The sequence below is a fragment of the Cryptomeria japonica genome, chromosome 7 (assembly GCF_030272615.1).
Source record: "Cryptomeria japonica chromosome 7, Sugi_1.0, whole genome shotgun sequence".
Lineage (NCBI taxonomy): Eukaryota > Viridiplantae > Streptophyta > Pinopsida > Cupressales > Cupressaceae > Cryptomeria > Cryptomeria japonica.
The window spans coordinates 698,575,912-698,602,589 of NC_081411.1; the positions used below are offsets into that span (position 1 = coordinate 698,575,912).

Consider the following 26,678-nt stretch of genomic DNA (forward strand, 5'->3'; position numbering starts at 1 on the left):
AGAGTACGGGTAATATTAATGGTTGCCATATATAGATTTTGAGTAACATGAAGCTATGGTTTTTTGTACAACTCGCCCCAACTCCAATCTCGATGTCAAAAGAAAGTGCTTTCCAAATTTCAAGCCTATTTTAACCAGCTACTCTTTTTTTCTTCCTATTCTCATCAAGATTACGTAAATTCTTGCATCATCTCTACTGGAACACTGGATCAAGAGAATTTCAAGCCTTTCATTGATACTTTATCAAGCATCTAAATGAAGCACATAGTCCGAATTCAAACATGCAGTGCAACTTAGAATAGTCTAAGAAAACACAAGCTCTATGAAAAATTAAATCACTTCTTACACACAATAAATTCATACTTGAATCAACTATTAAGTAATTTGTCTTTCTCCGAAGATCTACATTGCCAACTCCAGCCAATAAAAACCCTGTCACCGTATCCTGCAGTAGAAGTGGATTTACATGTTAGCTGGTTGTAAGAAATGCCCTCAAAAGATTTTATCTATCAAACAAATTTCCATAATTGCTACAGCAGAAATCTCTGAAGAACCTACAAAGCTAGCGTACCCTTAAAAGAGTGTTAACAATAGTTGGTGGAATTCACCCTTACATTTTAACCAAAGTTGCACGGACACAAATTAAGATACAAATACGACTACGGTATCAGATACGGATACAGCCATTTTTTAAGACCCCCAATATGGATATGGCTGAATAAGACATTCATAAAAATCACATATACATATATTTAACACAATTTTCTAAGTTATTAGAGGAGATTTTCATTACTTCCAAAGCAATATGGACACATAATTGCTACATAAATAATTATAAGTTGATTTAACAATTTACAATATGCAAAAATAGTAGAGTTGCACTGGAAGATTACCCAAAAAAATGGGTTGCTGAAATAGAAAAACATTTCATTTGTCTTTCTCATTTGGTGTAGGCTTTGTTTATACCAATTTTCTTTTTAAAAATTGCATGAATGAAGTTTTTTTGAAATAAGTTAAAGAATATTTACATCAAATTTTGAGAAAAACAAATCACATAGTATTTGGCACAATTGGAAATCAGGATCTTTTGGGCATGCATGGGTACAATATCCAACGTGTATCCGGGCTGTATTGGATACGTATCTGTTTTTGATACAGGGATACGCGCGCCCAAGGAGGACATATGAGTTTCTGGCTACTCTGATTTTAACAAGCCCAAATCACTAAAAAGGCATATAACAAATTAATAGCATGAATTATCAAATGGTCATGAAACATTTACTTTAGGTACCTCCTCATAGATAAACAGATCTCATTCTGAAGCAAAATCTTTTGAGTATAAGCTGAAAGTTAGTACAACATGTAATTAATAAACTCAGAGAGATTTTAAATTAATGTTTGTTCTCTTTAATAAACATTAATTTAATTGAAGGGTTAGAAGTGATAACCATTCTATAGTTACAGTATACCAAAGTGTTATCAGCTACAGGTATCTTTGTTATCAGCAAGTTTTGGGGGAAAGGATAAATCAAGCAAGCAAGAGAGAGATGTTTATATTTTGACCAAAGAAAAGTTACTGGAAGAAATTTATTTTCTAACCTTAATAAATATTTAATAGTCATATTAGTCAATATGATGACCACAAAATAAGACTATTTAAAAACCTGCCACCTTGTCACCTTCTCGACTCTTCCTGGGGTACGTGAAAGCTGACCCTATTCATACATATGGAGGAGATTAGACACACTTAGCTGACTAGATGTGAGATGTTGGAAGAATCTATTTAAATGAAGAGGCCAAGAGCTATATTAAATTACACAAAGTCAAGGGGAGATTAACTAACAGAACAGTTAGATATTGCAATGCTATAATGTGCAAAGTCTTACCATGTGAATAAATCTATACAATATCTGAGAAGTCAAATAATGGTTAACTGGTACTAGAATGGGAGGCAGGGACAGGTACCAGTATGTCATTTTTTTTTTCAAAGTTGGCAATAGCAAAATAAACAATAAAATTTACATATATGCCTTATTTAGAAAATAATAGTTGTACAGTGGAAATGCAAATTTTAACAAATGTAAAATACTTAAATGCTTTATTTTTTTTTTAAAATTGACATTTTGAAGAATTGAAATAGCCAACAAAAACAAAGATTAATTCTATCGACATTTGGAAATCATCATCATGATATAACATTTTATTTTAAATCATAATTATCTAGAGATAGCAAATAGAGACTAGGATCGAAGCACATGCAGCGGACCCAACCCTGAACTCAATGGTCTCGATCTATTACTTCTCCTTATACTATTACCTCTTTGAAATTTGGTATTAAAAATAATTCTGGCAGAAAATAGAAATTGCAGATTTTGTCAACCACATGTCAGCACTTCAGGAAAACCTACTGTAATTCATATATCTAAGAAACCTCTATAGAAAGTTTACCAGTTTTCATGTATACTTTTCTAGGAGACATATGGAAACACAAAGAAACTTCATATGAAGCCTCCTAATGTTTGGATATGTCCCCATATGGGTCTCCAAAACAGGGACACATTTCCAGCCTGTGGAACAAGCACCAAGGATGAATGTGTGAGTCCAAGTAATGGTAGGTAGAAACGCCTAAGTTATCCTCCTATTCTACAACAATGAAGCTAGCTAACTCACTAACTAGTTAACTCTCTAATGACTATTACAAAGAGTTGTAGAATACATTAATATAAATATAGGAGGGTGGTGTTGATGTGTTTTTATGACACCTCAAACTTAGAATAAAATAATAAGTATTATATCCTCTCTTGAACAAGGAAACCTTATATGCTAAACAATGTGATCAAGTAAGGTTACCCCAGGGTTTCTTTAGTCAGGTCTTGACGGTGCAATTTGGATAGATTCAATCAAAATGATGTGATATTACTGGTATCACAAAGGAACTTACACAATTGTTCCAGGATTTTACCACATCTTTCACAAGGAAGACTCTAGCAATTGTAAGCTCTAAGACTTGAATAACTTATGGTTTTGCAATTAGGTTCTTGAAACTAATCCTAATGAAGGCTTTGAAATAAAATGCAAAAGGAATGAGGGTCTAGAAATCTGTTCTACTTCTAACAATGCAAGAGATTACTATTCTTATGTCCCAAATAAAATATCTCCATCAATTCGAACTCAAATTTGGATGCCTTGGCATAGAATGAATACTGCTCAACTATGCCAAGCACCACATCTACGTGCCTCGAGTTTCCTCCCATGTCTTAGTATAAATCAAGATACCATCAAAGAAAACTAAGAAAAATTTCCTCAATTGTAAGATAAAAACCTAATTCGTGCAAGACTGGAATGTGGTAGGTGCACTGGTTAGTCCAAATGGCATGAACAACTCATAATGTTCAAAATGACAACTAGAAGTTGTTTTGTGCACATCTTCAACTCTAACCTTGATTTGATGATACCTTGATTGTAGATCAATCTTTGAGACGTATACTGCACCATGAAGCTCATCTATCAACTCATCAATTTTGGGTATGTGGTAGCAATTCTTAATTGTCTTCTTGTTGAAAGTTATATAATCAATGCCCATCCTCAGAGTCCCATCTTTTTTCTTGACCAACACCATCAATGAAGTAAATGAGTGGGAACTAGGTCGTATGTGCCACATATTCAATAACTCCTTAATTGCCTTCTCAATCTCCTTGTATCTCCTAGGGTGACAATATGGAGCAGTGATAATAGGTTTTGCTCCTTCCTCAAGCTCAATTACATGTTGAAAACCCCTATCCAATGGTAATCCAAGAGGAATTTCGTTGAACACCTTGCTATGTTTGTTGTCCAAGATGGATTGAATATCAACATGATTGGACCTTTCATCCTTGGATCCCTTGTATTTGTAATCAAATACTTTGCTGCCCACATTACTAGTTCTCTATAAAAAGTCCTCTCCATTCTCTTAGCTGAAAAAACCATGAGGCCTACAATCGGATAGGCCATGAAGAACTACCTCCTTCCCATCGGATTTAAATTTCAACTTAATCATTCAATAATTTTATGTATGCTCACCAAGTGAGTGGAACCATTGCACTCCCAAGACCAAATCTGTCTCACCAATGCTAATCACAAAGAAGTCATCTCTCATCTTATGCCCTCCTAGAGCCAACTCCATTTGTTGAATCCTTCAATTACATGGAATGGTTAACACAAAGGCAATTGTAACATTAAAACCCTTAAAGTTTTCATTTAGTAAACCCAGATTCGCTACCAAATTCTTAATAATGAAGTTGTGGGTTGCCCTAATATCAATCAAAACTATCAATCTTTGTGCCTACAAGGCGCCCCTAACTCAAAGAGGATGATATCTAGGTGCTCTTGAAAGTGTTGCAAATGTACCTCCTGAAGCATCTCCCCCTTCTCCTCATGCACCAACTCCACCACAATCTCAAGATTAGACTCCTCAATTTCAGAATCATTATTAGGTGCTACTCCAATGTAGTGTACTTGTCCATCTCCGAGCATCTATGCCCTCGCTCCCATGGATCTCTACATGTGAAACACAACTTCCTTTGAAGCTTATTCTTAGACACTTCCATCTTGCTTGGCTTAGGAGGTAATGCCCTTGGTTGCAAGACATCCTTGTAAAAAGGTGTCCCATGTGATCTTAATGGTGCACTCTTAAGAGCTTCCTCTTAATTGTAGCATCTTCCAAACTCCAAGCCCTCTAAATAGCATCCTCCATAGAAATGGGCCCAAAGGCCCTAACCAAGCCTCGAAGTGACTCTAATAGTCACTCAATGAATAGGAACATAAGTCTCCTCTCCATAATATCTGGCAACAAGACTGAAACTCACTAGAATTTTGCTATGTAGTCCTCCACCAAACCATGATGTCTCAAGCATATCAACTCTTTGAAATGAGCCTTAAACTCACTAGAATTTTGCTATGTAGTCCTCCACCAAACCATGATGTCTCAAGCATATCAACTCTTTGAAATGAGCCTTGGCTTCATTCCTATCAAACCTTTCTATGAGCCTCTCTGTGTTGTAACCTTTTCACACAGCACCCCATTCTAAATGGGCACCCCCTCTTTTTGCCAGCAGTCCTAGGTCTTGGGCAGTTTAGTAGCAGTCTGATCCTTTAGTTGAATGGAATTGAGTTAGTTTAGCTCTCAATACCTTGGTGATGAACGATTTATGATGATCATTTCATTTGATCATCACCATGTGACTTTCAAGTTCAGGGACGGAAATGTTGAGCTTAAGTGTGGAAAACAGTCAAAGGAAGTTAGATGCTTGGTGAATGTCAATCAAGGTATTAGAAATGATGAAGAAGCCTTGTTGATGATGAGGTTACTTTTATGAGATGAATGGGGAACTCTTGAAGTGGATGAAGTGATACAATCAGCCTAAATCTCCGGCCAGCTTTTTGGAGTCACTTCCAGTCACCCTCCAAAAGTCCGACCACCAAGGGATGATTTCAAATTGGCTATCAAAAGCCCGGCTAGGATGAGCATGTCCTTCTTGGTGAGATCAACACTCGTTGAAATAAATACTTATGTTTTGGAGGATGATGTTGCTTAAGATTGGTAAAATTAACAAGAAAGAGTGGAAACGCCTTGAATAGTTCACTGAACAAGTCATATTGATACTTGGGAGTCATTTCCGGTGACCCTCCAAAACCACAACCTGCATGAGATGATTTCCACGTACCCTCAAAATCCATGACCAGCTGATGATGATTTCTAGTGGCCCTCCAAAAGCACGACCAGCTGATGAACACTTCCACTTAGCACCCAAAAACCCAGCCTGAGGGCATGAATAATGTTTGTGCTGCCAAGGTAAGAATGATTTCAATGTTTGATCAAGCAAGTGATCAAAAAAAGCGATGAAGAGATGCAAATGATTAAGGAAGGAAGTTGTTACTTCCAATAGGGGTCAAAATCCATGACCACCTTATTGTCATTGTTAGTGACCTCCAAAAACCATGACCACCTTATGATCATTGTCAATGACCCCTAAAAAGCCTGCCCACCTTATGGTCATTGACAGTGACCTCTCAAATCCATGACAAGGGAAAAGTAATTGTTTAGCGCTAAAACCATGAGGAGGGGCCCACACTTTGAAAAGCAAAACAAGTCGGCCTTGTACATGGAAAATCGAATTGCAAAAAATTAAATGGAACAAAGCAAGTCAGCCTTATTTCCCAAGAGATGCATCCTTACAACAACTATAAAGGATGGTTGATCATTGCATTTGATCAACCATCACTTAGAAATCGATTCAACTCTTTCAATCAGCAGAGACATTTCACAGAAGCAGTAAATTTACCAGCAGAAATCAGCGATCTCCATGATCCAATCAGGCAGCGATATTCTTCACCAAATGATTAATGATTTCCCTATCAAAGATTGGAGATTCCCATTCAGGCAAGCAAGTATTAAGCAGCGAATTTTGCCATCACCAAGCAGCAATAACCCTCATATCTCAGCGATTTTAATTTATAAATGAAGCAAAATTCAGCGGATTTCATAATTCAACCAGCAGACCTCTTCTACATTTGTAGATTATAAGGTTGCCACAATGATCATTAAAAAGAATTTTGCCAAATTTGAAGGCAGATCTCAGACATCAGCATTATAAACATTCATTAGCAAGTCTGAATTGACTATTTTTTATTATTTTTATCAAAAATCAGACCTGGATTTTGTGCTGATACAGTTACATATCAGGGTTTTGGAGAGTTTTTAGTTTTAAGGATCTTTTCCACATCATGTTTTCAAACCCTTTGTTTGATCATTTATATGTTTTCATGAAAATTCATTGCAAATTTGATGATTATTTTCACACAAAGTCTAATTTTGAAAGGCTGGGGTTTTAGGATTGCTAAACTAGTTGATGACTTTCAATCTTATATACATTAATGTCATATTAAAACCCTAACTCAGGTAATTCTTGCAAGTAGAGCATGGCAGCCCCAAGAGCCGAAGCGATTCCAAGGCAGACCCTCATCAAGGAGGACTCGAAGGGAGTGATACCTGAGTCAAGGAATACACCATTGTGGACTATTGTTGGAGACACCAACCTAGGTCGGATCAACATGAAGAAGTTTCAAATCCCTTCTATACAAGAAAACCTTCCGGAATATCGAAGAAGATGATCGAGAGCAGAATTGTGCAAGCAACAGGCTTCCATCCGACTATACAATGTAACGAGCTAATAGTTGAATGTGTCAGACACTATGATGCCAGCGCAAGAGCAATAGTGGCACATGACGGCAAGGTCCTTGCCTTCCTATCTAAAACAGCCATCAACGAGGCCTTCCACATACCTGATCATAAGGGCATGGTTTACAAGAACAAGGAAGGAGCACAAGCAATCTTTGATGACGATCCCAACAAATGCTTGGGCATCATCAACAAGTACTTGATATTAAAAGACAAGCCTGACATATCCAAGATACCCAGTAAGCTTCACCAAATTGATTTCAAGGAAGAGTTTAAATCATAACCTTGACCTATAGTTGAAAAGACTTGAGTGTACTAAAACATTCTACATGAGTTCATACATCATCTACTCACTTGCAAGAGCCTACGAATATACAGGATTGATGTATAGAAGCCCAGTTGGAAGTAGAGTCGGAGAGATGAGAGCATGTGAATCCTACACACAGCTACATTTCCATAGCAAGGCACACTTCAGGAGGGTGAACAATGCTTTCACCATGCACCTGACAAGAACATTGCAAGGCAGCATCCATCAGAGATTATCCCTGGAGCAAAAGAGTTAGTAAAGAAGTATGGTGCTTGGTATATTCAATTCTCCAAGTTCACCTATATAAGAGTTTAGGGATGTTCTTGTCCACCATACACGCTGCCACATTAACCTACGGACAAGATGATACTATTGGAGCTAGTGAGACAATTGGTCACCTATGACAAGGTTCAGAAGAACAGACAAAAGATAGGGATCTCTTTTCCCATCTCACTTAGACAGTTGATGGAAGTGTGTCCATCTCTACAAGCAGCTAAGAAGTCGGAAGAGGAGATGAGATTATAACCCCTCGTTGAGTATTCTTCCAAAGACAGCTTTGATCCTTATGGCAACATGAGGAGGATCAATGGAAACAGGCACAAGCACAGGCCGCACATAGAGGACTATTGGATGAATGCCAAGGATGATTTTGTGATTAGGAAGAAGATGTTTTCTAGGCTGCCAATTCATATCGTCATGATGTGCAGAGTGTTCACCATCCCCTATCAAAAAGACAAAGAAATAGAAGTCAATTGGATTGATATTGAGATCACTGACTTGGGAGACTTAATGAAGCCTATCATGGCCTACACACAAAGATGGGTAGATATTCAAACTCATAAGTTGAAAAGCCAAAATACACAGTTAACGTTTGATTTGATGGGAGATCCATACTCATCCGGTGAAGAAACGGAAAGTATGAGCATGAGAGAAAGTGCCACCCAGTCAACTCACTCCAAAGGTTCCAAGAGGAAAGGAAGTCATAAGGAAGGATTGAGACAGAAAAGAAATAAATCAAGTTCAACCCATCCTTCCACTAGAACCTCATCTATACATGAAGTTGCAATGAACCAAGCAACCGCCAAAGAAAGTCAGCCACCCAAGGGAAGCATTGACCAAGGTATGAATGAATCCATGGAATCAACAATTCAAGACAGACGAGGTGAGAAGGCAGACAAAGGAAAACAACTTCAAGTACAAGATACTCCAGCAATGCAAGAACAAGCTAGCAACAAGGCAATAGAGGATGAACATGTGGAGATAGAGGATGACAATAATGAAACAACTTCTCCACCCCAAGTAGATCAACAACTCAACGAGGTGCAAGTAGAGAAGGAACGATCTACTATCCTTGCATGGCTTAGGGAGAGAATAGAAAAGGAAGTAATAGTAGCAAAGGAGGAGCCTATAGATGATTTGGACAATTTCTTGAACAGAGCTGGAGAGATAGTTAAAAAGAAGAAAGCTACCAAGCTATCCAAAATTACAAGGAATAATACAGGATCTTGAGTTATACAAATTGCCACCCCAAGAGTAGACAAGCCAGAAGATGAGATCACTGCAGATGAGTGTGACTTGGAAACAATTGACATAGGTCCTCCCACCACCAAACAGGCAATGGAAGATTTGAATGATACAGTAAAGACAGTCCAAGATTTATTGAAGATTGAGCTAGAGAAAAACATGAAGCTCAAGAGGGAAATGAATGCCTTGAAGAACTATGTATAGCAGCTTGAAAACCTGATAAGGCAAACTGATCCTTCAAGCATGCCTCCATCACTGCTCCCTCCAGATTCAGTTAATAATTTAGAAGAAATGAGGACCTCCTCTCATGTGTTGAAGAATTGGATAGATAGTTCCTTCACCAAAGCAAATGCATTCATGGAAGAGCTAGTGAGTATATTTGATAGAGTTTCTGGTGTTCTTGATAGGACTCAAGTCCTCATGACTACTTATGATGCTTTCACTTATACTAGAGATTTCACCATCCCAAGACTACGAGCATTGATGAGCATACCACAACAAACTTTGGTGAATGCTGGAGTGTTGAAGGAAGGGTAATCATATGTCTTCCATAGGTAGTATAACCTGCTCCGAATGAGGAAGATTATGTTTGAGGATATCAGCAGTGGTTGCACCCAAATTGAAAACAAGACTAGCGTGATACATGATAAGATTGTGGCTGCAGCTGAAATAATACTTGGAAAGGAGATGAAGGAAGAAGTTCACATAGTTGTTGATCAATTGGTAGAGAAAGTAGAGTACATCTTCATCAGGATGGTTGTGTTAGGACTGCAAAATCTGCTTTTAATTTTTGTCCTAAGGGGTTTGCCTTTTGGTTGTCAATTTTAAGTCCATGATTGGGGTTTATTTCATGATTTTTGCTTACAAAGGGATTTTATTTTATTAAGGTCTTATCATATTCCTTAGGTCCCTTTCAGGGGTTATTCCTAGTCCAACGTTGTAATGACCCTTAGACCCTTATGTTAGTTGCACGTGGTTGAAATCCCACACCCTCGTAGGTTGCTTCTAGTTCTTTTCTCACATCCCAGGCCCGCAAGTTGTGTTGCGAGTGACCTAGCTATTAGTCCCGCGCCCCCACAATGTATTGCTCTTCAATTATTTGTCTGTTGCGGACTTGCGGAAGGATTTCCATGTATAAGTGAAAGGGTCATGCGCCCCCGCAAGGTGCTTTTCATTTGCGACATGTATGTTGCGGGCTTGCAGACTTTATTGTTTTGCACGTTGAGAAGGACCCCACATCCCCGCGGGATGATATGTATTGATGAACTTCCGGTTGCGGGCATGCAAATGGTGAATTGGTACATCCCACGTCCCCGTAAGTTTTAAAGCGAAAGGAAATGAAAGGATGCGAGCGTGCAGGAGAAAGAACGTTGCAAGTGTTAAGGGATCCCGCAGAATGACATAACAAGAGAAAGTAAGACTTGCGGGCTTGCGAGAAGATGAAAGTGCAAAGAGTAAAGTAGGACTTTGGTACCCCACATTCCCACATGCATATTCCACAAAAAGCTAAGAAGATCAACGGGCGTGCAAAACAAAGGTGAATATCCCGCAGCCCCGTAAAGGGAAGGTGGAAGGAAATTGAAGGCTTGTGGGCGTGCGGTAAGCTTCTACTGATTTTTCAACAAGGATACGTGGCACTCTTGACCCATCAGAAAAGATCCATGTGGATTTCAATGCAAGTCCAGCCATTTAATTTGATCACTTGGAAAGCATCGATGGTGGAAATTCAAATTGAAATCATGGCTACTTGCAAATTCAATTGGCATGCTGCATTTAATGCTCAAAGCACTAGTTTTTATTACAATTTGCTACCGAATTGATTCACAATTCATTCCTTGATTTCAAAATTGCATTCGTGCGACCGAGAAGTGCTTTGGCAAGCTAAAATTGCAGAGAATTCCAGAGGTATTGCGCGAATTGAAGGTATCCTAGGTGCTGAATTGAGCGTTAAAACCAATAAGTGTTCTTTATCTTGTTTATAGTTGTGAGGGTGAATTGAGAATTTGGCATAAGTGAGTCTGTTGCCCGTCAGTTCTAGGGTTTTATTTGCTCAGAATTCCAGTAGTTTTTCTATGTTCCTATGAATTGTTAAAATGTCGAAGAGGGGAGGGAGTACTTCTAAGAGCAAGCTGAATGAAATGGACAAGGCTATGCAAAACCCTCCCACAATTGAGGTTCATGATGATGAACCAGAACAAGTAGGGGCTGCTCAAGCTGAGCAGGAGGTCTCCCAACCAGAAGTGGCTCCCAAGCCGAAAAGAAGGACAACAAAGAAGGGAATGGTCTCAATGCCAAAGGAGAAGGGAGAGAAGAAGGAGAAGGAGCCAAAAGAGAAAAAACCTAGGGCTCCAAGGAAGAAGAAAGAATCTCAAGCACCCGAGGTGACCTTGACTGAGGGACATCAAATTCCTAATGAGAGATTGGAGGAGCACGCACAAACAATCCAGGCCGATGTTGAAGTACCAGCAGTAGCTGCTGCAAAAACCACTGAAAGGGAGGAGCCTCCACTATATCAAGACCTCCTAGATGTGCTTCCTGCATCCACCATGAGTATTAAGGATAATGACTACCTAATGGATGGTTGTTTGCAATGTGGTGATGCGTTCATTCTTGAGAGGGGTTGGAATTTATTCCAATATTTCTATAATAACAAGGATGAGCCCGTTCTTGTTGTTTTGTAGCTAGGTCGGATCCCTTCTAGGGCCGACCTAGTACATAAAATGCTAAGTGGCCTTTCAGCCTTAGCATTTTGGCATATAACCCTATTTGGGTCAAGCCCTATTTGGGTCAAGCCCTATTTGGGCGATGGGTGTAACTTGTATAACTAGTTGTTATATGTAACTTGTAGTAATGATATAGGTCAAGACCTATTCATATAACTTGTAAAGCATTTGAAATCATATTGTATCATGGCGCCAAAATACACAACGCCGACCAAGGGTTATTGTATGTGTCATCTCCTATATATGAAAGGTGATTTGAAGATCACAAGCGAATTATCACTCTCATATGCGACTAATCTCTGCACTTGCGAATCTTCCTAAGGCAGCGAATACTTGTCTCTGCATCAACGAATTTGCCTAAGGTGGAGCAAACCTATGTTACTGTTGGCGAGGTCATTCTAAGGCTAAGCGAATACTATCTTGGGGTGCCAGACTTGTCTCAGACTAGGCGAAGTATCTTAGGACTGTCGAATTCAGTCTCAGATTAGCTTACTGTAACAGCGACCTGCATATACATTCAGTTCTCTATCTTCAGATAAGTTTCGCTCTAGTTGATGTGTGCCCTAAAGGAGGGTAAAGATTGTAATCTACTACTGTGTTTATTCTAATCAGATCTGAGACATTTCTTGCTAGGTTTTTCACCTCCAAGAGGGAGGTTTTCCCAGGGTATCACTATGTTATGTGTTGCATTTGTGCTTTCTATTTTACTTTCAGTCTGATTGCTAAAATTAACAATTCCTAGGTCAAACCCCTAGAAGTTTCATATGGCCAAGTTGATTGTGCCTGATGCTTTGTAGAAGTTGATTTGATAAGGGCTTTGGCAACAATGTATGATCTTGCATCAATAACAGTAAGGATAGCTGAAGGCACAATCTTGGTTGATATAAGTCCAATGGAGATTGTCAATAGTTTTGGTCTCACAGGGCGTCCAGTGGTGGATATTGACACCAAGAAGTTTGAGCAGGAGTATCAATTGAGGAAAAAGTATCATAGGGAGAAGGAGGTTCCCCTGTTTAGGAAAAAAGATTGGCATTTTGATATAGTGCCAATTATGCCCATTAAGAAAGAGCCTTTTGTTGTTGCGTCCTTTGAAAAATATTTTATTAAAATTTATTATGCTCTTTGTCAGATTTTGGGGGAAGATGCTAAGGAGAAGATGACAGGAGGGATAATGCTGATAGGAATGAAGATTCAGCACAAGTATGTGAGCCTAGAATATGATTATGCGGCATACATTTCTAGGCAAATTCATGAAGGGCTAATAGAAGCAGCAAACAAGCCCTTGGAAATTTAGATGCAGTATTCTTCCTTGTTGTCTCATTTAATTCTTTTCCAGCATAAGTATGAGTGGAGCCCTGATCTTCAGCTCAAATTTTATGATAAGCAAGGTGTGGCCTTCCCCATAGAGAGGTGGTGCCATGTGTGGGACAGAACATGTGAAGTGGTCGATTATATTGTATATCACCAACATTTTGTGATGAAAATTATGTCTTGGTTGGGTGTGGTATTGAGTAGAATCCCAACTAAGGTCATGGATTTCCTGAGGCCCAAAGAAAATAGATTGGATGATGAGGGGAGATTCAATTTTGTTGATTGTTTCTTATTTTCTAGCTATACCATAATAAGGGTCTATGGGTGCCCCCAACCCCCTCACGAGCTGTCGGTTTATGTTTCTCCAAGTTTAGCTTTTCTTGAGTTTATGTGGCAGATGTTGTGGACACAGAAATTTCATTTGGCAGAGCAGAGGAAAGGCTCTCTTCTTCCCAAGTCCACAAGGTTTGGTGAGCTTGCAATTGGAGATAAGGTATTGACCAGACTACAAAATTATTTGATAATTAGATATGCATTGAGATATGGGAAGAAGAGAAACTTTGACCCAAAAGGATTCATAGGTTGGCTTAGAGCCAAAATTAAAAGAGGGCCCTTTAATCATGATTTAGACTTGAATGAAGATGTAGTAAGGAATTGCCTTACCACGGAACAAGCCCTTCAAAGGAGGAAGAAATGGGCAATCCTCACAAAAATTGAGAATAATACAAGGGCTAAGATCCCTAATTTTCAAGGATTTTTCTCTAAGGAAGAAACGCCTATCATGAGGATTGATTAAATGTTGAGGAGTTTGAGTCCATTTTTACAGGGACTTACAACATTGAAAATGATATAGCCCATTGGGAAACATGGGAGCACACTCTAGGAGATGCTTCAGAGCAGCAGATACAATATGAACAAGAGGTACAACAAGAGAAAGCTGCAGGGGGCGAAGGTGGTAAGGATGCCATTGAGGAAGAAGTTGAGCAGATTCTCTCCTCACCTCCTAGGGATGTACAGATTGTTGAAGAACCTCGGAGTAGAAAGGCTTTTGGCTAGCCTCTCCCAATTGATAAGTGTGAAGATGAGCGAGCAATTGCTGCTCATACAATTTTGTCAAATGAAGATTTTGTTAAGAGACCTGAATTCAAGGATTTATGGTTACAGGTGGTTGGTCCTCCCGAAGGTGTCCCAGAGATTTAGTCTCTGAATGATCTCAATTTAGATCATGTAACCCTACAGGAAGCCAGAGAAATTGTTAAGAAGAGTGAGATGTTACTCATACCAGGATGGAATTTGGAAACAATGTTTTTACTAGATCAAATAAGGCAGCAGCCAGACCCCACCTTTATAGCAGAATTTGAGAAAGATGGAGGTTACAGTGGGTTAGGATATCATCCCACTATCAAAGCACTAGCCCAATGGGTGAAAGCCCCAAGCACTGACAAGCCTAGAGTCTTGATTGGAGTTGAGGAAAGGACAGGGGATAGAGCAATAATAAGAACTCTGAAGGACACATCTGTTGTTGAAGCAGTAACATTATCAATGCATTCAGCCATGTTTGCTCTAGATGCTGTAAAGCTACAAGAAAAGGAAAAAATGGCATTATTGCAGGAGAGAGTGGAGATGCATCAGTCCTACACACAGGTGTTAGTTGAGAATTCTCAACTAAAGAAGTAGTTAGGAAAGCAGGCAATTGCACCCCCTCCTATGATTGTCCAACAGAGAGAATCATCAAAGGCCATGGAGGAGATTGTTTCTCTGAAGAAGGAAATAAGTGATCTTCAACTGCAGGTGCAGGCTAAAGATCAACAAATTTTGAGGATAGAATCAATGGCAAAAGACAAAGTTGTAACAATGATTAAGGGAACTTTGTCACATTTGTTGAGATCAATTTTAAGCAGAATTGAATATGTTTACAATTCTTTCTGTATTCTTTCAGAAGGGGCTACTCAATGCTCCAAGTTTTTGACTGACTTAAAGGAGATTTTTGAAGGGTGGAAAGTTCTAGGGCCAAAAATCAAAGATTTAACTATTGCAGTCCAATACATGCCCAGGCTACCTCAACCATTGGCAGATTTTTGCAGAGCTTATGAATCACTAGTCAATGAGATTCATTATTTAAAAGATAAGGATGGAACAATTAAGGAAAGAATGCAGAGCTTTAATGAATTGAGACATTGGACCATCCCTCTCCTTCACGCTGAAAATTCAGAATTGAAGCCTTTTGATGAATGGAAGAGGCAATATGAAGATATAATTAATGTTGCCATTTAGAAGATAGTTGATAAAGATTATATAAATGGGCCAATATATTATTCAACTATTGATAAGCAAATTGCAACTGATACAGCATATTCAAGGTTTGTTGCAGGTGTCAGAGCAGTTATTGATGCCAAATGCAAAGAGGCTCCAAACTGTGTGCAGTTAATCAAAGGTGTGGAATGGCCAACAGGTTTTGCAATTCATAGCTGGCATGAGAAGTATTGCGCGGTTAAGGATGTTTGAGGAAGTGGTTTGCTAGCTAGGGTAAAAGAATATTTGAAGGAGGCAGTTATGTCGTTTGTTAGAGCCATAGCACTCATCTTCTCAAGGCGCAGCAACTTCTTGTATTGAAGTATGAAGATACTTTTGGCATATTCTCTAATGGTGCAATGTAATTTTGACATTTGTCATCAGCCTAAAGCTTGTTTTGCTCCTTGTTTTCTATAAAAGGAATTCAGGGCTGATCGACAGAGGGTTCTGAAATTTTGTAATTGGCATACACTTGAAAGAAACAATCTTTCTGAGCATAGGGTTTTAATGTTGTCTGAATTGTATATCCACAAGCTTTGAGTTAATGAAAATCGCATCGTGTTTTGTCTCTCTGTTTTATTTTCTTGTCTTTCATGGTTCCTGTTTATCTAGGATGAATGGGTATTGTCTTTGCAGTTATGTGTGAATGTGTAATTGCATAGTTAAGGTTCTTTTCAAGGAAAAGATTAAATACTAGCTATGAATTGCAGTGGATGATAAAATGATAAAGATTTTCTAAGCATGATTCACGGTGGAATATGTTGAGTATTGATGTAAGGCATCTTTATTTGGGAATTGATTGTGGGATTGTTAAATTCAGAAAATGTTGACTCTGTTACCTTAGGATAGGCACTAGTTTGTACGCTGTTATGACATTTCAGATACCTCTTATTTGAAAATCGTTAAATCTTTATTTTATTTTCAGTTTCATATGTTATTTCCTCAGAAGCTGATGTATCTTTCATATTCTATGAGTGAAATGGTGTGTTTAGGCAATCATGAATGTACATTGGCTTAGAATTCTGAGAATTATCTGTTTGTAAGGGATGTTTTGTATGAATTGTGCTATTTGTGTGAATGTCTTGTAGGTTTACCTACCTGGGTTTTGTAGAGCCCAAAGTGTAGAAGAATTCCTTTGTCCTTGGAATTCTTGTCAATTGGCCATCTAGCTTGGAATGGTAAATGCAGCAGAGCTTTAAATCACTTATGTTCTGACTACTCGATGGAAAACACCAACAGGTTGGACCACCTTTAGAGAGGCAACTGGAAGACATACAATCATTCATGACACTTGCCGGTAAGACTCGAGACTTCTGGCCAGAGTGGGAGAAGATTTTTGTTACTGCCTTAGCTGAGTTGGGCTTCATGGAAGATCAGTTGAAAGTCATGCCTAATGCTCCAATAGACGAGCTCAACTGCATCATGTCCAGATTCATTGAATTTGCTTCTAAGAAAAGAGATAAGGGGAACAAACTTCTAGATGAAAGTTTGTTATGATCCCATGTGGTGTCGATTTTTCTCATTGGAGGATTTTTCCTCGTAGTTTGTGCCAAATGGATGTCATTTTCCCATTGGCTGATATTTAATAATTTGCAATAATTAGGTATTTTGTTGTAACAAACCCTAATTAGGGTTTAGGAGGCAAGATCTTGGCCCTTGATTTTAATTTAATCTTGGCCATTCATTTGTATAGAGAGCACTATATAAGCTCCACTCATCTCATTTGTAAAGGGATCGATTAGAAGAATTTTTTAGAATTGTTGCTTTGATGCTGCCAAAAACAATAAAATCATTAAGTGTTGGTGACTTATTGTGTTTGGAGCATTTGGTAGTATCTTCATCCTTTTAAGAGAACTTAAAACTTTTTAAAAAAAAAAAAAAAAGATAAAGAGTAAATTTGCTAAGTATTTAGATGAATGGAAGATCTTTGTGCATGATTGATGGTGAAATTCTTATGTTCACACTACTAGTATTTCGTTGATTGTGAAGTATCTTGCGTAGTCAACTGAACTCCTTTAGCCAAGCTTAACTTCAATTGCTACTTGCTCATTGATATGCATCCTCTTAATGGTGTCCATGTTGTTGATGGTGATTTGAATAACATATGCTTACCTTAGAAGATCGCACTAGCTTTGTGGAATTGTTCTTCATATGTCAAAGCTCACTTGAAATCATCCATCGTCCATACATTCTTAGCTTTAGTCTAGCGTTCTTAAACCCTCAATACTTTTTTGCATTTTTTTATTAAGCGATCATTAGTAGTAGTAGGAAAGAGCTTCATTGCATATCATTCATAAGATTAGGTTCATAAAGCATTCCTTGTGATCAAAGACTCATCTCCTAAAGAACAACTACATAAGTCCCCTTGGAAGAACAACAATCACATCAACCATTGAAGCTATCCACACGTCAAGACCTGACATATATAAACCTTTTGGAGTCATCTCAAGTGATCCTAGCACTCAGCATTTGAGAAGATTTTGTTCAAGAGAGGATAGAGTATTCAATACTTTATTATGTGTTCGAAGTGTCATAAAACGCACAACAACAGTGTGAAATCAACATACATCACAAAATTGTGGTTCCCTTGTGTAATTAGCCCATGATGTCACCACTCATGTGTTGCACCATCTAAGTGAAGGATAGCAAACTTGACAACTTCGTCTTCTCTCATAGGGCTGACTGAAAGAAATGTGTTTAGTTTTTTACCAAGCTCGTGCAGTGACCTTTCCCAAGCCATAAAAAGTTGGAAGACTCAACTAACTCATCCCATACTGAAGAGCTCTATTACATTGTTGCAAAGGTTGTGTCCCTCTTGATCCACTTCTAGCATTGTGGAATTGTATAAATTGAATATGATGCCTCAGCTCCAGATCAAGTCATTTATAGGCATCTATGCTTGCATTAAAATCATTTTCTATAAGATTCAGCTCTTCCTCCTCATGTGTTGACTCAACTCTAGGCAAGAATGAAGGTTATGTAGGTCTGGGAACTCTGGTGTTCTGATTTTCAGATCCATTCTGATCTGAGTTGCTGCCCTTTGCACCATTGTTTTGTTCATATTCTGCAACATTTGGAGGAGTATTTGTGTTGTTTGCTCCTACAATTTTGCCATTTGTTCTTGCATCTGTGAAATTTGTTGCTGGATTCGCATGAAAGCATCACAATTCTTATCCCAATCTGTCATCTTCTTGCCTTTGTGTTTACTTCTAGACCCTGACTGTTGTGAATCAGTCTGATTTCTTCCTCTCTCTCTCTCTCCAAAGCTCATTGATCCCTTTGGCTGAGCTGCATACACAAAGTTTAACCAGCAGATTGGCAGGACTGCCTACTCTGAGACCAATGTGATGGACCACCACAATTATTTGTTCACTATTATACCTAATAATGAATATCATACAACACTGCAAATTTCTGCCTCTGCAGTAGTAAATAGGCAACATATTTTATTGAATACTGATATTAATTTCATTATATTACATATATGGTTTCTGTTACATACATTGCAGCAAAGTTTATAAGGGCGACCTCAAAGCATGCAGATACGGAAATGCTTTACAAGGTATCCACAAATATGATAGAATGTGAGAGTGAAATGATGTGATCTTCTGCTGTTAGTGACTCCCTAGAAATCTCAGACGCAGATGATATTGCTGCCTGGGTGGAGCTCCGGTTTTAGTGACAGAGGTGAAATAGGAATGTTGGTGCCTTGCGAGTGGCACCAGCTCCAGCCTCTTTGACATCAGGATTTCTTGAGTGCTACTATCTCCTCAATGCTCCACAATGACTGTTGATGTATGTGCAACCTGGAAATGAGAAACAGCAATAATTATATCTCTTTCTGATTCGATTTGGCAGTAAATTTAGTCACCGGGAGAGATTTCATTCTACCTGGGTCCTCCTATGCTGAGGTTTTCGTCTGAGAAGGAAGCTCAACTTTAGCAAGCAGTAAACTCAGAAAATTACCAGATTTCAATGCCTTGGGATGTGCCTTGATTGCCCCTTAAATACCCATTGGCATTTGAATTTTCATGTAGCTGACCAGATTGACATTAGATTTACTTGGCACTGACTGGGAAGAGAATTATATATTTTTTTTAATTAATAATATGTATATATTATTAATAAGGTATCATATTATTATTTAATTAGTGTTGTTTTCTAAAACAACAAATTAGGCGCTGAGGACGTGAGGGACATGACAAGCAATGTGCTTGTTACCTATTTTCCTCCTTTGAGCCAAAATAGCCTACACAGAGCTAAAAAGTCTTAGGTCCTATTTTTAAAAGATTTTTGAGGGGGATTTAGAATGATTATAAAAGTCAAAATATCATTTTCAATTTGAAAATGGTGTCAATATAAATGAAAGGGTAAATAATGCTTTTGGTTTTTATTTATATCCTATTTAAAAAAGCTTTCAAAACCAACTTCCACATATTATCAAGTCAATAGAAGGCTTATTGTCACATTTGGAGGTAGTTAGAAGTTTTAAAAAAGCAGTCCTACGTTGCATTAGGGTTTTATTCCAGCTAAAATTAAGCCTCTCCTTTTGACCTCATGTTTTCATCAAGAGAAAGAAATTTTCTGCTAAAGGTTACATGCAAACAAACCCTCCAATGCCCCATGTTGCCTCATCAAGAGCCTGCCAGGGATAGTCATCTAGTTTGCAGAGGTTCATGCACATAAGGTGCAGTCATACGGTTCCAAGGAACAGTTAAAGAGTTGCTTCAAGGTTTTTGAACATGAAAAGGCCCAAGCAATCAATGGAGAACACTGTAGTTATCTCATGCAAAGAATACACATACCTTTACTTGTCAAAATAGGTCTGCTCAATCTCACTGAAATCTTCCTTTTGTATTTCATGAAAACAAAATTATTTTTGCATTCTTGTAAAGGGTTAGGCTTCTTTATTTCCAGAGACAAATAATCATTATGGGAGAAGAAAAGACAGTATATATGAAGATTTGCAGTCATGACTGAGCATAGAATAGTTAATAAGATCTCAGGTTCACAGTCACAAAAGGTTTTGAGTTCCATGAGATTGACAATGACCTATTACACCCATCAAATGAACAACAGTCCCTGCAAAGAAAAAGCACCAAAAGGCGGCATATCATCCAAGTCACCAAGAACAATCCCAAAAGACTGTTATAATCAGCCTTAGATGAGAATGTAATGACAAAGAACAGCCAAAGATATGGAAGCAATGGAATATACAAAGATGTCTTTTACATATTCAGATATTATTGATCACTACAGCTGCCTCAGTCATAAAGTATAGAGAAAAGTGTAGAAAGTTTTCATCAAATCCCACAGAACCCTGGAGATACATTTCAGATCCAAGAGCATAGACCAGACAAGGGTAATAGCAGAGGTCTGGAAAAGAGCAGAGGATTGCCATGAGAAGGCAAAAGATAATATGAAACCAGATCATAAGTGCAATCAAAGACTAAATCACAGGCCTTAGTGACAGTCATATCATGATAAGAGTGGATGCAAAAGAGTCAAGAGCTTGATGACAGTAGCTCATGAAATGACAAGAAGGGCCACAGTCCCAAAGAGGTTTAAGGTAAAAAGGCAGAATTCCTGAGCAGATAGTACACAGTGAAGACAAAAGGAAAAATGGAAACATAATTTGCAGTCATTGAAAGAAAGGGAGACAGTCATATACCCATGACAGTCTTGTGTAAACAGATACAGCACTAAGAACAATGATGACAGTTACCCAAAGCTTTCTATGGTGTCATCATAGCAGTCAAAAGGTTAATAACAATAGCAGTCCCTGTCAAAATCAAAGAGCACTTTGATTAAACCCTTGATGAACATTATGACAGTGAATAAGGCCATGTTGCAAAATAAGAAGATCAAAACAGTGACACAATGACAACCCAGAAGCTACCAACAGTCCTAGCAGAGGATAGTTACCCATCATTAAAGTGACAGCCAACAAGATGAGCAAGGGCATGTGATGTCCTCTTCTAGTTGACATCTGTCAGCTGAGTAGATTAGCCTATCACCGACCCTCGTAGGCTGATGAGGTTGGTTAGAGGGTCCTCCAAAGTTTGATTCGTCATCTTCAGAGCGAGCACTCCAGGACTGGTTTTCGTTTGAGGTCTCCAGGACTCCGTTTGAGATACTTTCTATTTTTAGCAGTCCTGCTATTTATAGCCAATGGGTTGGGCAGGGGCAGAGTATGGTTTGGCAGTCTCCAGTTCAGACGGCAGGCAATTCTGATGAATACTTAGAGAGATATTAATATTTAATTATTTTAATTAAATATTAAATGGGCGAACTTTAATATTTTAATGTTTTAAAAGTCATTTTAATATTTTAATGTTTTAAAAGTCACTTAAATGAGGATCTATTTCTCATCAGATGGGGCCAGTTTTTATATTAAATGGAAAGTGATTTATTTTTGAGTCAAAAATAAATAATAAAAGTTAAAACATCATTAAATGCCAAATCGCACCTTTCTTGGGAATCATGCCAAACCCTAAGTGGAGAAGATTAAAGAAGATTTTAGGTCTTCTTTTCATTATGCTGAGTTTTGATATTTTGGATTTGAGCTCTAAGAGGAGTTTTTGGCCAAGGGTTTCAGCAGAAGATTCTTCTACAGTGATCAGAGGTATCAGTGCAAGAAAACGTGGGATTCTTGTACAACAGCATCAGAGGCTGTGAAATATCAGTTGATCTTGCTTATTCAGTTGGTTTCATTCAGGGACCAAGTTTGTGCTAATTAATCAAAGAGTCACCATCAATCTTCAATGTTTTGTTTGCAGCAGCGAGAGGGAAACAAAGGTACACAAAGGGGATATTATTTGGTGGTTGTGGGGATTGTATGGCTGCTTGGGAGTTGCGCCAATCACCTGAAGGAGGCTGCGATCTGCATGCTGGAGGGTTGCAAAAATATATTAAAAATAAGCAGAAGGTGTGCCTAGCCTGGACTCTTCCATTAAGCTATCATGCAAGCTGTTCGGGCTAGTCTGGAATAAATTACAGCATGCTGTCATAATGGACTATGTATGACCAGCAAGAAGGAAATAAGGGGTTTCAGAATTTCTTGGTATTTATCAGTTTCCTCTCTAGTATTGTTTGTTTATGTATTGAGGATAAATAAAGGTTGAATGAATGTAATAAGGGTTTGATCAGTTTACTATCGAATTATAATTGATTTCTAGCAATTCCCCATAGTTGCTTTTTGAGCTTGTAATAGTCAAAGTTATACTTGCTGTTCAAAAATTTGCAAAGAACAAACTTAAACCGCAACAAGTTCAACTAAACTTCAGTTGTCAGAGTTGAGGGCCTTTTGAGGTTCTTACAGTGGTATCAAAGCTAAATCCTGCCATCCTAAGGGTTTAGCAGTTACATGCAGTCATAGGAAGCGGATTCACACAGGTATTACACACACAGAAGAGCCCTCCCTGAAGGAGAACAAAGCATTAACAGGCAGTCAGATACTATGCGTGACAGGCATGCAGGCAGTCCACCCAGAGGCCACAGAGCTGAGGATGAGGAGACAAGAGAATTTTTTAGGACTATGGCTACAGGGCAGCAGCAGGTTGCTCAGGCTTTACAAGCACTCAGCACCGTGATGGAGCATATGAATCCTCCAAACCGACCCAATCAAGACCCAGAGGATAACAGAGTGTAGCCAATATTCCTAGACCTCACAGGGCAGCTACACGCACAGTTGACAGGCCTTCAAGGCTTAATTTCTTGGTAGAAGAACCTGAGGATGTTGCTAGAGCTGAGGCAGAGCCTATCTTTGTTGATAATGTTATGACAGTACATGATGAGTGGAGTCTTCTTCCACCTGATGTTAGGCAGAATCTGAATTTTGATCAGTTCATGAGGCAAAAACGGGAGGTAGAGAGAAACGGGCAAAAGAGGAGGCCTCTTTTCCAACATAGAGATCTTGAGTTTGCCACAAGCAAGCTCACTCTACCTTATTATGATGGCAGCAGTGCAGTTACAGCTACGTCCTGGATCCATAAACTGGATACATACTTCACACTGAGACCCATGATTGAAAGGGATGCAATTAAGTTTGCAACCTTACACTTGGACGGTACTGCACATGAGTGGTGGCATAATAGACTCATCACTCTCCAACACGATGAGATTACCACCTACCAGGAGTTTGCTGATTTGTTAGTAGAGAGGTTTGATAAGAAAGATCCTGAGTCTTACTTCCGGGAGTTAGCATAGCTGAAACAAACAAGGAACTTGGAGGTGTATGTTTCAGAGTTTTTGAAATTGTCATGCATGGTAAATAACATGTCAAATCAGCGGTTAGTAGTCTTGTTTGTAGAGGGACTCATGGAGCCTTTGAGAGGTTGGGTAAAGGCATTTGATCCCCCAAAACTTCTACTTGCCATTAAAAAGGCACGGAGTATGGATGTGACAGCCACTCAAAATAAATTTGGGTCAAAAGAACCAACATCTTACAAAGATAATAAGAATTTCAACAAAGGGAAAGAAAAATCAGACTTTAGAAATGATTACAAACCAAAGCCAGCAGCCCCCCTTAGATCGTGAGACACTTAACGATTTAAGGCAGAAGAAACTATGTTTTTATTGCAAAGGTCCATATGATGCCAACCATGACTGTCCTTTGTAGCCTAAGGGCAGGGCAAACGGAGTAATGTGGGCATATTATGAAGATTCAGAATCTGATCATGAAGGTCAGCCTGCTGGTTATGATGATTTAGAGGCTAAAAATGACACACAGGGTCCTCCGAGACTTGACAAGATGGATGCAGAAGGTGATGAACACCTTAAGGAGGCACTTCTCACGAGTATTCAGCAAGAAGGGTCATTCGAAATGAGAGGAGTACTTGCTGGTCAAAAAGTTATTACCCTGCTGGATACCGGAGCCACACATAACTTTATTGATGCCAGGTTAGTGGAGAAGAGAGGAATCCAAACAGAGGAGTTTGAGGGCATCCGTGTGAGGGTGGCAGATGGTTACACTTTAAAGTGTAATAGGATGATTACACAACTCCCATTGCGTGTAAACAATTATGAGTTCAAGACTGATTTCTATGTGGTTCAGATGGGAGATACAGATTTGGTCCTTGGTATGAAGTGGTTGCATGAAGAGAAGTTTACACTTGACTTGCAAGAGATGGAGATGTCTTTCACCGTTGATGAAAAGACACATGTGCTGAAAGCGATTAAAGACAGCAATTTCAGAATGATTACACTCAGGCGGATGGAGAGGCTTGTACGCCATGATCAGACTGAGTGGGCAGCAGAGTGTATGATCATGCCCATACAGCAGGATGCTCAGAAAGTTGAATATCATCCTGACATTCAGATCCTGAGAACCAAACATAACAAGGTTTTTCAGTGACATACCATCAGGGAGGCCACCGGATAGCGGTTTTGAGCACATCTTTGAGCTAGAGGAGGGTGCGAAGCCAGTAATGATTACTCCATATAGACATCCGAAGCGCCTGAAAGATGAAATAGAGAAAACCATACAGGAGCTTCTGGCCATGGGACATATTCGGCCTAGTAAGTCCCCCTTTGCTTCACACCTAGCCTGGACTCTTCCATTAAGCTATCATGCAAGCTGTTCAAGCCAGTCTGGAATAAATTACAGCATGCTGTCATAATGGACTGTGTATGACCAGCAAGAAGGAAATAAGGGGTTTCAGAATTTCTTGGTATTTATCAGTTTCCTCTCTAGTATGGTTTGTTTATGTATTGAGGATACAAAAAGGTTGAATGAATGTAATAAGGGTTTGATCAGTTTACTATCGAATTATAATTGATTTCTAGCAATTCCCCATAGTTGCTTTTTGAGCTTGTAATAGTCAAAGTTATACTTGTTGTTCAAAAATTTGCAAAGAACAAACTTAAAACGCAACAGGTTCAACTAAACTTCAGTTGTCAGAGTTGAGGGCTTTTTGAGGTTCTTACAGGGCACATGCATTAGTCACAGACCTTACATCTGAGAGAAAGAAGAAATAGTCATAATGAAGTCCACAAGAACAGTCCTAATAATGAAAAAGACAGTCCAAAACTGGACAAAGAATACAGTCTAGAAACAGAAAGATATCTCAGTTGGCAAGGTGAAAGAAAGTTTGTAAAAAGAAGGCAGTCCCCTTCAAAGAACCTGACCATGTATAATGACAAAAGAGAGCAACAAAAGAGCCGGTTTGCTGCCATGAAGATACTATTGATCTGTAATTGAGGAGTCATGACCAGTCCAGGACAGTGCCCAGCAGCTTAGAATGTTAGAGGAGTCACAGGTAGTGAATGAAGTGCAGCTATATCAAGGATCAAAGATAACTGCAAACGCTGTCATAAACCCTGTCCTAGGACAGTGAACAATAGAAAAGTTGCAGTATCAACATGAATAGAGCAGTGAGCATTCAAATGCAAGACACAATAGAAACTTGGCAAGATTGTGTCAATTCATAGCATTGCCAGATCAGTAAGGCAATCACAGTATTACTTTCATGGCCAGTGAATACAAGGAAAGCTAATTCAATGGCTTAAGACAAATGCAGGTTTGAAGTCGCAGTGAGAATATCATGAAAGGCGATATTCAATTCTTAGAAAAGAGGCATATATTCTCAGTAATCTGAAACCTAACGTAAATATCATGATAATGAAAAGACTGATGTTTTCACATCAAGTATCTCATCATCAAGAAGCAAACCCTAGCAAGTGATAAAAAACACAGTGCTCTCAAAAGATTATCAGAACAGTGATCCAGAAGGCAGTGCATTTATATGATAACAGTCCTCAACCCAAGTGCATTCAAGAGTCAAAAACAGTCATATCAATCATTTATGATCAAAACAATCACATGGGCTTCTCTGAGACAATAATCATGGCATGAGCAGTATTTGAAGACCTTGTTCTTTGGTTGCAGAGTAGGTAAGATAGTTTCAACAGGCAAGGAAGGCATAAAGAAGTATGGCAGATGAAAGAATAAGTCATAGTCAAGATTGCTAAATGAACAGCCCCAAAAGCATGTTCTAACAGTAAGATTAGTTGTCATTATACAGTAGCTTGATCTCCTTTTAAAATCCAACACCTAGTGAAGGTTAAAAGTCAATGCAAGCTTCTATAATCAAGCATCACCCAAAATCATGCAGCTACTGCATAATCAAGCCAGTCATCAAGGAGAATCAATCAGTTGCATCAGCATGCAAGCAGTCAAGGTCAGTAAAAGAGGTAAACTTCTAAGTCATAAACCAGTTTAGTCCTGAAAAGGTGGAGTTTTGAGGGTGTTTGCAGCAGTTCTACATCAGTTTGAGGCCTCACATGGGTAACATAAGAGTCAGGA

At 38.8% G+C, this 26,678-nt stretch overlaps 1 protein-coding gene across 3 annotated transcripts in view; it reads right to left on the minus strand.

Moving 5' to 3' along the window:
- Positions 1-26,678, minus strand: part of LOC131033068 (V-type proton ATPase subunit F) — a 64,609-nt gene that overhangs the window by 32,784 nt on the left and 5,147 nt on the right. For all 3 annotated transcript variants that reach the window (XM_057964193.2, XM_057964194.2, XM_057964195.2), the window contains exon 3: positions 364-445. In XM_057964193.2, coding sequence (XP_057820176.1) covers positions 364-445 — 82 coding nt within the window. The remainder of the gene's footprint in view (positions 1-363; positions 446-26,678) is intronic.